The sequence below is a fragment of the Sciurus vulgaris genome (genome assembly GCF_902686455.1).
Source record: "Sciurus vulgaris genome assembly, chromosome: 14".
NCBI lineage: Eukaryota > Metazoa > Chordata > Mammalia > Rodentia > Sciuridae > Sciurus > Sciurus vulgaris.
Window position 1 is genome coordinate 72,391,172 of NC_136475.1, and position 16,038 is coordinate 72,407,209.

Sequence of the window (16,038 nt, forward strand, 5' to 3'; positions counted from 1 at the left end):
GGATTACACAAATGATGTGACTCTACATCATGTACAACCAGAGAAATGAACAGTGGTACTCCATTTGTATACAATGAGTCAAAATGCACTCTGCTGTCATGTATAAATAGAACAAATGATAAAAAAAGATTTAGGAAATTGATGAGTTCAACAAGGGGTCCTCACAGCAAAGGCTGTGCCTCATGAGCCATGAGAGCAAGCTTTAACAAAAAAGAAGCAAGGATTCTAATGAAACATCTGGAGACAGCAGTGAATCTGTATGACAGAAACCTAAGGGATGAAGCATGCCTTTTGGACAATTTGAAGGTAGAGTGTAGGTTTAGGAAACAATGTAACAACAATAATAATCATAGCAGCTAATCTTTATCATATGCTTACTTCACATAGACACTAAAGGCTTGGCATACATTATCTCACTTAATTCTAACAAAATTTATATGGGCTTGGGCTGTGGTTGTAGCTCAGTGATAGAGCACTTACCTGTCATCTGTGAGGCACTGGGTTCAATTCTCAGCACCTCATATAAATAAATAAAAAATAAAGGTCCATGACAACTAAAAAATACATTTAAAAAATTTACATTGGTTAGTCATTTTACGGAGGGAAATGAGACTTAGAGAAGTTCAATAACTTGTCCAAGACCACAAGTTTAGAAAATGGTGGTTCTGAGATTTGAATTCAAAGGTCATTCATTTATCCTGGCAATAAGTCTCTATCATAAGCAAAGACTACGGGTAGAAAGAGCTACATAAAAAGAGAATGAATGAGTTTGTTTACTTTTTTATTTTCTAACACAGTGTTTATATTGAAAATAATAATTTATGTTTTCACTGATTTCATTTAATCAGCATTCATTAAGTTCCTACTGGAATATGGTCATTCAAAAAGAAAGAAGATTTTGAATTTTACATCCCATTTGAATGCCCCTGGGTGGGTACACTATACAGACACTAGTGTAGTATCAATAACCAAAAACTTTAAGAGGAAAAACTGAAATCATAAAGTGCTAAAACTATACACACAATGTTGTGATTCAGGTTGTCTTACACCAGTCTATAATTTAATCAGAATACCTTAATCATAAAGTTGATAAACGGTATGAAGGAAAAGGCTCTTGAAAGCATGCATTTCATTTTTTAGTGCTCACCACAAAAGCAATAAAGATTTCTCTCCTCCTGAGATAGAGAATCATAGCTCATAGGCAATATAGTCTTCATTTGGCAATCTGTGGTTCAGATCGCATTGCATTTTATTAAGACTGAATTCTCTCTGTCTTACAATAGAATTCAGAGAATGACACTAAAATGTGGTAAAGGGTGCCTATGCATGTACACATTTGTGCCTTCCGCGTGCCTACGGAGAAGAGGCAAGAACAGACACTGCCTAGGTGTTCTGTGTTGCTCTCACAAAATGTCACTAATTATGGTGAAAGGATGCTAGTCCATGACAACAAAAATAGCACTTCCAGACTGACTCATTATCCGCTCTTCCTTCGTTTGTGGGAATCCACTTTTGTAAACACTGGAAGCAAACAACTTGAAAGAAGAAGCCGAGCACTGAAGCCAAAGTAAATAATGGAACAGAATGAGCCTAGACACTAGGCATGGAAATTCCAGACAGAAAGGGGAAAATGTCATGTCTAGTATCTGGTTTGGTTTCAAAAATGTTAACAAGTTCAGAAATGTATGGATTATTCTCTTTAATTATTCATGACCAGAGAAAGTGATTTATAGGCTAAAGAATAACAGCAAAATCAATTTCTAAGACCATATTTTTCCTAAAGTAAATTAACAGACAATACAGATTACCATTCATGAGATGCTTATAAAACTTCTCTTTTTAAGGCTACTATCATGATTAATGATGAAGCAGAATGGAGTAAAGTGTCCAGGGTAGCTTGATATGTTTATTCTTTCCTATATTTATGGTAAGACAAAATTGCATGGAACCAGAATCCTGTCAAGCCAATCATTTATATGCAGAAAATACAGTTTGAGTTGAAGGAAGATGTGGCCTAAATGGAGATTATGCTCTGGAGGAAATAACTATGTAGAAAAATATCACTGAAGAATTTCTGCAAAGAAGAAAGATGTCTAAGATTGGCCTCATATAAAAACAATTGATGGTACAAATGGAGTGAAATAAACTTGGCACAGTATCTTTACTCCAGAATTCTCTCCTACACTGCACATTCAAGCATCTAGCTGTCAGTCTGTGGGAAATCCCCTTAATGTCCCACAGGCTCCTCTGAGTCTTCACAGCCAAAACTGACCCTTGCCTCCCTCCCCTGCCTATGACATGTTGCTTCCCAAATCAATACATAGCACCACTATCCACTCAAATGCCCACGTCGAAGCTTGAGAGTCACCCTTTCAGATGCCTCGCCATCCCTCTTTTCCCTACCATTTATTGCCAAGTCATATCAATCTACTTTCCAAATATCTCTCAAATATACTGGCTTCATTTCATTCCTACTACTTCCGCTTCCTCTCGCCTGAGAACTGCCACCATCTTTTGTTTTTTCTGCTTTGCCATCTCTCATCCATTTATCTAGCTTGCAGCAAGAGTAACGCTAAAATACACACCTTATCTACTTATCTACTTTAATAAACTTCAAAGGTTTTCTGGTGTTCTTCAACATAGGTGAGGACAAAAACTTGTGGGACCCTGGTGGTAACAGAAGCAGAAGATCTAGCACCTGTAGTTCTTATTTCTAGTCATTGATAAGATCCCTCATCAATACCATGGAAGCAAGGTGGTACCTACCCATCACACATCTACCCCACTAAGGTCACCCGACCTGCACAATAAAGGGAGATGATTATGTCTTTGGCTTTCCACACTGTAGCTCAAAGTTCATCTTACTTTAAGATACGTTCAATAGAACATACACATCACTCAAATTCTTCCAGTGCATTTACATAATGAGTTCAAAGGCCTTGGTGTTTTATCTCAAGTGGGAAACTTATGAAACATTGCTGTGTTCATAGAAAAATGCTCCAATTTACCAATAAGCTATTAGGGCACAATAATTCAGCATTTACCATTCGATGATTTAATTGAACCTCCCAAGGTTACAAAGTGGTCAGTGGTTTACAAGGTCAGAATTTGTGGATATGACTATTCAAAAGTTTTTACTTCCATCTTGCTATGTTATCACCCAGTCCAAATGGATCCTTCTCTTCTACAATGCCCTAAGGGACTAAAAAATGCCTTGTTGCAGTGACATGCCACCCACACAGGATTTCCTAGGCTACCCGTCTAACAACCCCATAAGAAAAGCCAATCAGGACAGTCTGGCAAACTTGTTCTTACTGAACCCTAGATGATGATCATTCCTTCCTCTTGAAAGCATTTCACTTCATCATTTGAATCATGCATGCTATGATTCTTTGTCAAGGTCAACACAAAGATCAGAGGTCAATAATTCCCTGACTCCACTTTCTTTCCTTTTTCAAAGAAAATGAGAAAATTAACCTCCTTCCAGCTTCCCTGACAACTTTCCATTCTCCACAATTTCACAACAGTGTCTCCCAGCTGGTGAGCAATGCCCCCTTGCCAGCTCTCTCACTGCCTTAGGGTACAATTCATCTGGGTTAAGAATCTTTTTGACATTTCCCTTCCTAATGTCTTGGGAACACACAAGACTGACTCAAGCTCCCCCCTGGTGGGCATGACCTAACAGCTACAGAGGGTCAGAGGTTAACTTTACCCAGTCACATTCTCCCTAGACTGTGCCCCCTTACACTTTACCTATCAGCTCCTTGGAGTTGGCCAGAATTTGTCTCAGGAAAATAATATACACACATTACTTTTTGTCCTTTCAAGACGATGAATCTGTCAACAATGTGAATCAATCATTCCTCTGAGGGAATCCAACCATAACTAAGTCCTGAGTCACAACCATGAGTACTATTTGAACTAGGAAGAAAGTATCTTATACTAGTACTACATGGGAATACAGAAGTATCACTCACCACAAGTGTGCCGTTACTTCGATGATTCCTTGATTATTCTACACACATACTTTTTTTTTTTTTTTCAACTAAAGATGCTGGGAGAATATATTTGATGGAAAAGCAAACATGGCAAAACAGGAGAGAGACTGCTGATCAAGCCAGTGTGAAGAAACATCCTCAACTGCACTGGAAGTACTGTAAATTAAAGGATCTTCAGCTCTCTCTGTCAATTCTGATGAAGTTAAAATACATAGTAGCAGAGATGCTGACAAAAATTTGTTATACAATCCACAAAAAAATCATCACTGCTTTTCAGAAAGTGGAGAAGCGCCAAGGCTGTATACATACTACATAAAGCCAAGGATGATGTCACAAAACCAATCCACTAATCCCACCAAATTACTGGCTTCATACCTCACCTTTCCAAAGGAAGTTTTTGCTTTCCAGAAAAATTTAACTGCAATCACTGTGGTGCAGACAAGTCATCTCAAACTCTAGACTCCCTGGGCCCTTATCACCAGTTCTTATAAAAGATGATTCCAGCCCATATGGATTTCTCCCTTCTACAAACATATATTTTCCTTATTGACTTCTTTATATAGCTTTGTTTTCAAATTTTCTCATGTGTATGTGAGGGTTACAACTGACAAAAGAAAAAACTGGATTTGTAGATAAAAGACCTGGGGTGCTGCCAAGTTCTGCCACTTATTACTTGTGACCTTGAGTAAGATCACTAACCTGTTTTGAGAATCAATTTTTATATCTGTCCTACAGGGATGATTGCTATGAGGATCAAAAGAAATAATCAAGTCAAAGTACTTTGTAAACTACATAATGAGAAGTTTTTATTAAAAAAAAAATTTCTTGCATGGTCCCTGCCTTTAAAGTGGCTTTTTGCTGTTTTTTTCTACATCTAGCATCTAGCAGACATCTAGCATTTCTGGCATCTAGTAGACACATGTCTATGGCTCAATAAAAAGTTTAGTGACTGATTAGAGGACTCCTTTAGCATGTAACAGTTTAGGGGTAAGGCTGATAAGTGAAGATTTTAGGAAATTTGCAAAAGGATTGCATTGTGCTCAGCTGTCATCTTATATAGAAAATGTAGCACAAAACCTTCAACTTCAGATGAATCTATGAATGTTCATATATTCTGTAAAAGTTCAAATGAATATTGAAAATCTGAAAATAAATCTTAATGTGAAGAGAACTTCTAGAGCAATGAGCTCTCCATATTCAATCTGCAAGTTCTTGGTGCCTGGCTGTGGTTCAGACTGTGGCTAACCAGTGGTCACATGGATTGAATGATACTAAGGTCATCGAATGCCTAGGACCTATCACATTTAGAAGAAGTTTACATGGAAGTTAAAAAAACAGTCTCCATTTAGAGGTTAATGGAGAAGAGACACTCTGGTAAAACCTGAGAAGGTTAGATTCCCAGGTCACAGAGACTGTCACAGACTTAACTACAAAGCAAGACAACAGAGTAAACCTAGAAAGGGCAAGCTGCTTGACTACATAAACCCATGCCATGTGTTTGCAGTGGGAACAGATAATCTGCCTTGTGAAGGTTAGCAAGGGAAATGATATTCTCCAAAAGAGCAGAAACATCAGCATCGTTATAGAAGCCTCGTCACTTGTCAGGAATTATTAACGACTTTACCGAGAAGTATCATGGTTCCCAAGAAGTGTATTCCAGCTAAATGAAAATGCTAAGAAGTTAAAGAAAACCCATAAAATCACTTAAATCCATTAAAGAAAGTTCCTGTGACACAGAGAGAGTTAAAAACTATATGATGGGAGTTTAAAGAAAGTCAAAGAGAATATACTTGTATAGAGACATGGAACAGTTGAACAGGTATTTTTTTCTTTTTTAGTATTTTAGGACAAGGGCATTAAAGAGGAGGGTAACATGATTAGAGGAAGAAGAGTTACAACATTTATTGGGTCTGACCCTGTGTCAGATACCACATGAGGTGCTTCCTATCACTTACTTAATTCTGGCAATAAATCCTACCAAAGAAGGTATTTCAATTCTTTTTTGGCATTTTACAGATAATGAAACTAAGCTTCAGAGAGGTTGCATAGCCCAAAATATGTCTAACCTCAGGAAACCAAGACATCTATATCAGAGATGGCAAATATACCTTTAAATAATTAAATATTAGAGCAATTTTCTCAGGGATGGCTCTTATCAGGTTTGAAGGAGGCCAGCTCCCCATGAGTTAAGAGAAACTTGTCAAGTGAGTACCTGACAGGCTGGCTTCCCTTCAAAGATGTCCTGGTCAAAGTAGCCAGCTGGAACTGGCCAGAACCCAAGGTGGTGAAATAGCCATTAAAGGTGGGGATCAAGTGGACACTGGGTCCCTGCTGAACATCTGGCCCAAGGAGTACCGTGTTGAACGATGAAAGGGAGCTCAAGAGGTGACAGAAATCCACAACTCACAAGCAGCAGCTACACTGACAGAAGAGCCAGCAAGAATTGCCAGAAAGCACTGAGGAATGATGTGTTAGGAAGAGTCGGAAAAGGAGATTTGAAGTGGACAACAAACAACCCAGAGTGAAAGACTGTAGGCCCTGAACTAAACACCAGGAAAAATGTCACCCTCCGATAACACCTGCAAACATTTTACCTGTTCCTACACAAACAATTTCTGTTCTAATTCATAAATCAAGGAGACGTATCTGTCAGTAAGACCCAGCTTCCATGACATGAGAGCATTAATGATTTTGGCAAGTTCATCATTCAGTCGATGAAAGAAACAAAGTGTAACTGGTATCAAATCCCTGCAGAACACTGGGGTCAAAGTAGCAATTCTTAATGAATCTTTTAAAAGAAAAGAGAATCAAACTGATGTGAAGACAGACAAGCTTAAAGAAAAAAAAAATAAACATAATGCCAAATTAAGTAATAGTATGTGTACAACACACACACACTTGAACTCATTCGATTACAACAACGCAGACATACACGGCCCGGGAGGAAAGTTGCAGGCAAAGAAAACTAAGATATCTGGAACCCAACAGCCTTGTGAGGTAAAGACTGTCATCTCTACAGATGACAACTAACAAATGCCAAATGTAGGATTTTGTCCAACAGGTGTGACTATAGGAAAATAGTCAGATCTTTAACGTCCTTATATCTGATTTTCAATTAAAAATTGGGATACAAATCTCACCAATGTATCCTAAATTATCTGGATGAAAAGGATATATAAAAGAACCAAACTGGTCATAGATAAGTTTTAGAGATGAAAATAACTAGAAAGCCTCTATCTCTCTGAGTGAGGCTGGTTCATTTTTTCTATTGGAATCCTGCATTTCATGCTCACCTGTTAAGCTGTAAGCACTAGAATATAAGTGCAATGAGGGACTTTGCTCATTCTCAACCCCTACTGTCTCAGTAAAATACCTGGCATGCAAGAGGTGCTCTGTGTACTTGTTAAATAACAAATAAACATGTCAAGTGGTGTTATCAATTAGTTCACCTCAAAGATAGGCTTAAGATGTACCTTCTAAAAAGCATTTTGGAGTGTGAAAGTATAAAGGTGAGAAACTAAGACCTATAAAGACTTAAGAAGACAGGGCTGAATGTTCATTAGCATGAAGAACAATTAGCAGAAACACTCAATTCTCTCATTGGCTTAATACAAGAAGAAAGGACTGTTGCAAAATCTGCCTTTGGTGTCACTCAGCTTTTCAACACTTGAAAGCTCTATTTCCATAAAAAATTAAGATGGAAAATCTCTATCAGTATAATTTGCAAAATCCCTCAGAAATTTAAAAGAATTGCAATCTCAATATAAACAATGGATGGAATAGCAATTATATCATGGAAGAGTGGTTTGATGTGTAGATTACATACAGTCTAAAATTTTACTCAAAGCAGAAGGAAAAAAACACATTCCTGCTCTTAATAACAGGAAATACATGACCTCAGCAGTGCAGAAACAAAAGCTATTGCTTGGAACAGAAGGCTAAATATGTGACTTTGGTTGAATTGAGCAACATAGTGACCTAATATTTCTGGTTATGATTCTACTCATCTGGTTGGCAAAAGTAAAATTATTTTTAAATAAGGTTCTGTGTATCTTTCATTAATTTAGAACAAAATGTGTGTATATATGTGTATGTACATACACACACACACACACACACACACAAACACACACACACGAGAACTCATTTAGTATTATTTATATTGAAGAACAATCTCTTGCCAATGTGGTCAGCCATGTTCCATTAGCAAATTCGTGAATCAGGGTTGTGTTTACACTACTGCAAATTGTAGTATTGAAGGTAGACTTCAGGCACTGTTCCTGGATCATGCATCAGGGTATGAAAATGAGAGCACAAACAGAACTTTGATAGGTAACTAGGAAATTTGTGCCAAATGAGAAAATTAAAACCAAATGCACTTTCTGACTAGCACCAATTATATAAACAACTGCTTATCCAATAAACGACTAATGAATATATTTTTTCTTCTGCTCCTTTAAGATCTGCATCTCATAATTCTGTTAGGAGACACTCTTGGGGATGGGAACGGGGGCTCAAGGGCCACCTACACCAGCCACAGTGGCTGAGCAGCTGCCTGGTGAGGAGAGTAAAGCTTTGATATTAAAAGTGCCTCTGCCACCTACTTATCCCTGACCCCTCTAAAATAAATGTCCTCGTTCCCCAGTTTAATCTCAACTTTAGAATTTTTCTAAGGGCCACTCCTTCTCTAAAGAATTCTCATTAATAATATTGACCCTTCCTTCCTAGCACTGATAAGCTTTACTTGTGAGATATTTGGGTGCATGCTAGTCTTCCCCACCAGAAATGTAAGAGTCACAAGGAAGCAGCTCACCATTCTTCTTTTTGACCCTTTTCTTGCCCTTCCAGAACTTAGTACAATATTGGCTATAGTAGTAAATTCTTAAGCATTGGGGCAAGAAAAGAATGAACAAATGACACATTTAGTCCACTTATTCAGTGTCCTGGCAGTGAATGGAAAAGAATTCAACTTTTAAGAAAAAGATCATATGTTAGACAGATACACACAGGAAAAAGAACCACAGTGCATTGGTAACCTTATCTTCCCCTAGGCCTAAACTACAACATCCACTACTTCTATTGCAAGTTCCAGTCCATCTTTCCTATTCTCTTGGTCCATGCTCACTTCTCTTTGTTCTCCATCTCTCTCTTCCATGTAGTACTTATTATTTTATTTGGTTTTATTTATCAGATTAAGGGATAACAATTCATTTCAATTAGAAATATTTGCTCCATCTAGAATCTCACATCTTTCATAGGAACCCATTTTCTTATTTTTCCATGGTTAAAAATTACTTAGGACTTTTCCAAGAATGATATAAATCTATTACATTTCATTGCTTTTCATTTTGAAAGAGGATTTAACTGTCATCGCAACACTCTACCAGAAAATGTAATGTGCAGAAGGAAAAAAAAATTTTTGTAAGCATACTATAATACCTACCAAGGCACTGTCCATTCCAGCCTCTGAATCCTTCTGTGCAGGGGACACACTGGTAAGACCCAGGAGAATTCACACACTGCTCATCTGGACAAGTACTTGGAGTCAAACATTCATCGATATCTGAAAAGCCAAAGAACGAGGTGATGAGCTAAAATTTTATCAGAATACCAAAGTAAAACCTTACTTTTATGAGGGAGAAGGGAAAAGACATGTTGGATCTGCATTGCAGTGGAGAAAATAATAACTGGGTGAGACCTTGGGTCTAGACTTAAACATATGGCAATAATGCATGGTGAAGTATACCTGGATCAAAATATTTACAACACATTCCAAGGAAGAACTTGGCCCCAATTCTTCAACTGGCAGGGCCTGGCCTCTCCACTCTGGGAGTTGGTAGTCTTCTGGGGCCACTTTCTGGACATCTTTCAAGTAATACTACAGCTTGCCAGAAAGAAATACAAGGAATTGGGAGCGAGAGTGAGGAAGCCATATATCTACCTGGCCAGAGTTTTCTCTGCAGATACTGAACGCTCTAGGGAATCCTCACTTTGGCTTTATGGACCAAGAGCATCCTGGGTTTGAGTAATTTAAAACCTTTCATATGGTAGAAACTCCTTGGAGTTGGAAAAGAACATTAGGAGAGAGTGAACTCATACATATTTTCAAGATTTTCCAAAAAAACACGGGGTGTTTAGAGGTCCCATGTATTGTACGTTTTATATTGGGGCCTTTAGACATTAAATCTAAATTCATGTGACTATTTTCTGATAATATACCTTTCTTTTCTCATCGGCTGCTAACTTAAATTATTAATCATTCTTGTAATACTGGGAGAAAAAAAATCACCTTAAATTTGGTTGGAGCTGTGATAGAGATAGCTACAACAATAGCATTAGTTAATTTTAAAGAATGGTAAAAACAAGAATATGGAGGAAAGTAAGATACAACAGGAAGGAGTTCAATGGATGAAAATGAGTTGCAATGATTTGGGTATTAGCCCCATTTGAAAGAAGTGCTTTCTTTGGAGGTGGATTTTCCATTTGTATCTAAGTGTTCCCATATAAAATGAACAGTATATATAGACTGCTACACATAGTTAGCATATGCACAGATTTTCAGGATATATGCTGAAAAGTGAATGTGAAAAATATACATAACTGGTTCACTAAATAGATACCCATAGGTATTTCATGTCTTCATTCTGGTAAATTCTTAAAACTTACCTCCCACTACATTCCACTACATGTTTGAGGGGGGGATGCTTAAAATTACAAAAAATGACAATGATATTAAAAAATAAGCACCAGGTCAGCACTGTAATTTTTTTTTTCTATTAGTGAAAAATTCTTGGTAATAGACAATGACACACAGTGTTTCTTTTGTTTTGTTTTTTTCGTTTTTTTCTTTTTTTTAGGTCAGATGTTCTGGAACTTCTTGTTCTAAAAAAAAAAAAAAAGATGATGCTTGCCAGTTTCAATTTCCAAACAGCATTACAATCTCCTCTGGATGGGAGTTTAAAAAAAAAAATTAGAAATACAACTGCTAATCAGAGAAATGTCACTGAGCCAGGCTGGTCCAATAAGCAGTGCAATGATGAGCAATTCAAGATAACATCCCTGAATTTCCTGCTGCTCTTACTTGTTCCCTCATCTACAAATGAGGGACTACCTGCCCTGGTTTAACGGAATAAAGCAAGGATGAATGAGATAATGTCTGTAAACTACAATAGGCTCCTTGGAGACTGGTGCTATTTGAAAGCAGCTTCGTTAGTGACAGCTGAGAAAATCTTCTGTGAGCCAGGAGCTCAAGGACCTTTGGTTCTGGTCCATGCCGAAAGCAGAAAACAGCCGCACTGTTTGGCTCCTTCTTTCCAAGTGTTTTCATGGGGGATGGAATGATATATTACTTATTCAGGGAACCCTGGTAATATTTCAGCTAAGTAATAACGTTCCCTACATAAACTCACCCCTCTTTGCCGAAGCCCTCCCCACAATTTTAGAGGGAAAGATGAGAAGATTTATACAAAAACAGAAGGAGTCAGGGGAGGGAAGGGCTTAAAGAAATGAAAATGAGGACTAACAGGTGACATCAAACAAGACACTGCCGCACACTCACAACGATCCTGCGCTCTAACTTCACCTTCTCGGGGCTCCCAGTTTACAGGTGAGGAACTGAGTTCCACGGGTGATAAGTCGCTGGCTCAGGTTGGGCAGTGACTACAGCCCTCACTCTTTGCTGTTCCCCTGCTGCCTTTCTTCAGCAGAGGGAGCTCCCTTGGAAGAAGAGAGCTGGGTCACTTTGGCACTTGTCCCCTGGCCCCTGGGCCATGAGGGAGGGTTCATGGCTCTGTTCTGCTATGAACTGATTAGAGATCCAGTGACATAAAATGCTCCCACTGCTCTAGATTAGAGCACAAGGGGCCAAGGAAGGAGGCCAACAGGAGAGGCAGGTGTGAGCTGCCAAAAACAATGTCTAATTAGCTCTCACTCCAGGCTTGGGTCATTGGAGCGGTGAAGAAAATCAACAGGCAGAAGCCGGGAGACAGCTGACATCAGACTGGCCCACCTGGTCTGTCACTCCCTAACTTTAGAAGCACAACAAAAGATCGACCAGGCAGCCAAGCAGGAAACCCCAGCACCAGCCATCACACTCACATGCAAGCCCAAGACCCCTGTGCCTTCATCCTCATGTCTTCAGGGCAGAAGTTCAGCAGAAGCTAATGTATTTCTTCAGGAACAGAAGTACAGAAAAGTACTGCAGCAGTTTCAAAAAGTACCTGCACAACCCGACATCTACGTGGACAGAACTATTAACTGGAAAGTAATTTTGGCTATACTTCTTTTCTTTTTTTCGGTACTAGGGACTGAACCTAGGACATGCATGTTTAGGCAAGTGCTTTACCACTGGGCTACATCCCCCCTGAGGAGGGCAAACCCACGGCTGTGGTCAGCAAGAAAGGAATTTTATCTAGCACCAGCGGAATCTGACCGAGTGCTTCTGCACGAAGTCTGCAAGAAAGTCCCAGAACTCAAGTAAATGAAGGCAGCTGAGACAAAGGAATGCAACAAGTTGAAAAGGTTGAAAACGAAAAATCAACACTGGTTCCACCTGCACTATGTTTCCAGATGAATGAACCAGACGTCCTAATTAAGTCCGGGTTTGTACTAGGATACTCAGCAATTAGTTGTCCTAAAGTGATCTCACTCCAAATACCAGGCAAGGCAGATACCAAGGTGAAAAATAATGAGAACACGGAGATGGAAAATAATCCAGACAGAGCCACTGAAATGAGGCAAAGAGGCTGTGAATCCAGAAAGCAGGGGAGCCTGGATATGCTGGTGTCCTGCAGAGTCCAGGAGGAGAACAGGAACCAGGCAGCGCTACAGTCCTAGAGTCCAGGCCCAGCGCTGCCTTTCACGGACACCTGTGCTCAGCACATGCAGGTGCCAGGATGCTGATTCTCTCAGCAGACTCACCCTCGCATCGGCCTCTCTGGGTCATGCGGTACCCACTATCACAGTATTCACACCGGAAGGCCCCCACGGTGTTGACGCAGTGTCCCTCCCCACAGACATCAGACCTCAGGCACTCGTCCACATCTACAGGAAGCAGAAAACACTGTCAAGGTTTAATTTCCAAAATATCATTTCACACCTCTCCCAGCTTAGTTCAAACATCACCATGAGATAACTGAAATCTACTCTCATCCCTTGGATTGTTCAAAAGGCTTCAAAAATCACATCGTTTTGATTCACAGGGGTCCAGAAGTGACACGTAATGCACCATATCTGTACATCTTTGACATTCCTCCCTCAGAAGCGTTGGAAAGAAAAAAAATCACTTTTATTTCCTGGTGCCTAGCAGATTGCCATGGCCTAAAAGATGTTTATTTTAAAAATTCTGGATTGTCTGAATAAGCGCTGAACTGACGGGGTTCTGGGGCACCTAAAACCCCAGATCTTAGAATTTATACATGAGGAAGAACACTGCCATTACCTATGCAGTTAGTACCCTCCTCACTGGCCATAAATCCCGCCGGGCAAATACACAAGAAACTTCCCTCGGTGTTTTCACAGCGTCCCTGGGAACAGAGGTGTTGGACCTGGGTGCATTCATCAATATCTGTTAATGAAATGCAAAGAAAAAGATAAGTGCTGCGTAGCAAGAACTCAGTCTCCCTGCTCTGTAAAACACCAGCATGACATTCCCTGTGGACACAAACCGTTATAACTGAAGAGAACATGTAAAAGGAGACAGGATCTTTCTTGCCAAGATCCTTGAAGGACAGTTAGTGGGAAGAGGAAATCACTTACTGAGTATTGCCTCAAAGGTTAAAACTAAACACCACAACATCGGTATTTCAAAGGTCAGCACAGTACTCTGTGGAGAACTGGGGTCATCAAGCACTGGAATGTGCCATCAGCAAGAGCGTCAGAGACTTCCATGTGCACACGGGTGGAGCTGGAATATGACATCTCTACTGCCTCTTCTGCTTAATATTTTGGGTTCTAAAGTGAATATACAATGTATGCAAATGAAAGGGAAACAAGAAGCAGGTGGATACCCCTTCATCCCTTCCTCCCTGCCCTACATAATGCACAAAATTCACACATATTAAAGTAGTATTAGACCTGTGCCTTTGTTGCTTTATTTTGACGATGCCTTGGAACTTAGTGCTGAATTTTCCTTTTTTTAGAAAGAGAAATTAAATTTAGATTTAATACATTTAAATGATTGATTTAACTTTATTAAACCTCTTTCTGGGATCTCTTTTATTCCAAATCACATATATGAAATTCCTTACTTATAAATTCTGAATAGCTTCCTGCCAGGGCACAGATAGGTCTTTGATTTAGAAATCCATTTTAGAAATTATATGTACTAAAATTAATTCTTTATTATAGCAGACATTAATATTAACTTGCTTGTGCTAAATATAAGTTATTGGTAGCTATTTCTAGAGCTTTTATTTACTTTATCTGAAACACTTTTGTAAATTATTCCACATTTAGGTAAATGTATTAAATTTGGCAAGGTAGATATCACTGAATAAAGAAGAGAATCCCAGGAGTAGGGCAAATCTTTTTTTTTTTTTTTTTTGGTGGTGGTGCTGGGTATTGAACCCAGGGACCCAGGGTCTTGTGCATGTGAGGCAAGCACTCTACCAACTGAGCTATATATCCCCAGCCCTGCAAATCTTTTTTTGAGCTCTCTTAGCGAAAGAGTAAACATCTTCAAAAACTAAACACAGTAACATTTTCTCAAAATGTTTAAATTGACTTGTTTAAGAAAAATGTTTCACATGTACAAATATCTTCTATTTAATAACTGTCTGTCCTAAAGGCCTCTTACCAACACACTTTCTCTGTTGCTCGCTGAACCTGTAGCCCTCGTAGCAGATACAGGTGTACCTCACTGGTAAGTTAATGCAGTGTCCTGCTCCACAGATGTCAGGGTTCACAGTACATTCATTAATTTCTTTAAGAGAAAAGAAAACAATGTGAAAAAAACAAACACAGAAATAAACATAGAAGTTTCACTACTTACTTATAAATTCATGAATAGCTTCTGTGCCTGCCAGGGCACAGATAGGTCTTTGATTTAGAAATCCATTTTAGAAATTATATGTACTAAAATTACTTTGTGTTTCTTGGCTCGTTAAATAAATAATGTTGACAAGCATGCACTTAGAAGACTAAGCCAACCTCTGAAATCAAATAAAAGTTCCTATGATCACTATATTGATCAGTCCCATTCAGGATCATCAATAGTTACTAACAACAACCCTGTAAGTGGGTAGAAACTCAGAAAGAGTCAATGTTGGATGTTCTAAGAAAATCTATTCTTAATAAAACAACTTCTAACATGGCCTATGCATGCATTTCTATCCACTCCGTTTGATCATAGATGACAGAGTTTGAATCATCTTGTTATTTCTCCTGATTAGAAATAAATGGTAATTTTCCATTCATTAGCAGGTCAAATTTCAGTTCCAACAACTAAATCCAAACTCCTCCAAAATTCCTCATTAATTCCCAAGAAAGAGTTCTTACTCCTAATGAAAGCAAAACTTCCAAGTATATCTAGCTCTTAATTTGCCAGTTTCAATGTGAGCATATTTTATTTATACTGGTAGAGCATCGTCTTCCAAATCTTCCCTGTTAAATTCCTCCCTTGCTCTCTTGCCTTTGGGAGACCTGCATCTTCCAGGCAGCCTGTGCAGTTAACCTACTCAAGTCCTCACTCCACTCAGACACTCACTGTGGTGGAGGCATGTTCAAAGCAGTCCATCTAAATGAGCTTAATTACTGAAAGAACACAGGACTCCAAAGTGGCCTTCTGAGGTAAATTACTCCCTAAGATTTTCTATTTTCAATGACCTCTGCTGGGAGGTACAATGACAGAGGAGGCAGTACAGCTGCTGGAGGGATGGCCTGGCTTGAAATCAGCTCAGGTACCAATTCTGTCACCCTTTAAAGCTCTCTAGTCTGGGGCAAGTTACTTAACCATTCTAAGACTCACTTTTCAGTAAGTGTAAAATGGAACTAGTCAGAGTTCCAACTCCAGAGTTTTAGACTGAGAAAAGAAAACCTAAAT

General features: G+C 39.0%; 1 protein-coding gene across 9 annotated transcripts in view; it reads right to left on the reverse strand.

Moving 5' to 3' along the window:
• LTBP1 (latent transforming growth factor beta binding protein 1) overlaps window positions 1-16,038 on the reverse strand; it is a 492,924-nt gene that overhangs the window by 99,880 nt on the left and 377,006 nt on the right. For all 9 annotated transcript variants that reach the window (XM_079109942.1, XM_079109941.1, XM_079109940.1 and 6 more), the window contains 4 exons: window positions 14,794-14,919; window positions 13,438-13,563; window positions 12,918-13,040; window positions 9,442-9,561 (listed from right to left, as the gene is read on the reverse strand). In XM_079109942.1, the coding sequence (XP_078966068.1) occupies window positions 9,442-9,561; window positions 12,918-13,040; window positions 13,438-13,563; window positions 14,794-14,919 (495 nt within the window). The remainder of the gene's footprint in view (window positions 1-9,441; window positions 9,562-12,917; window positions 13,041-13,437; window positions 13,564-14,793; window positions 14,920-16,038) is intronic.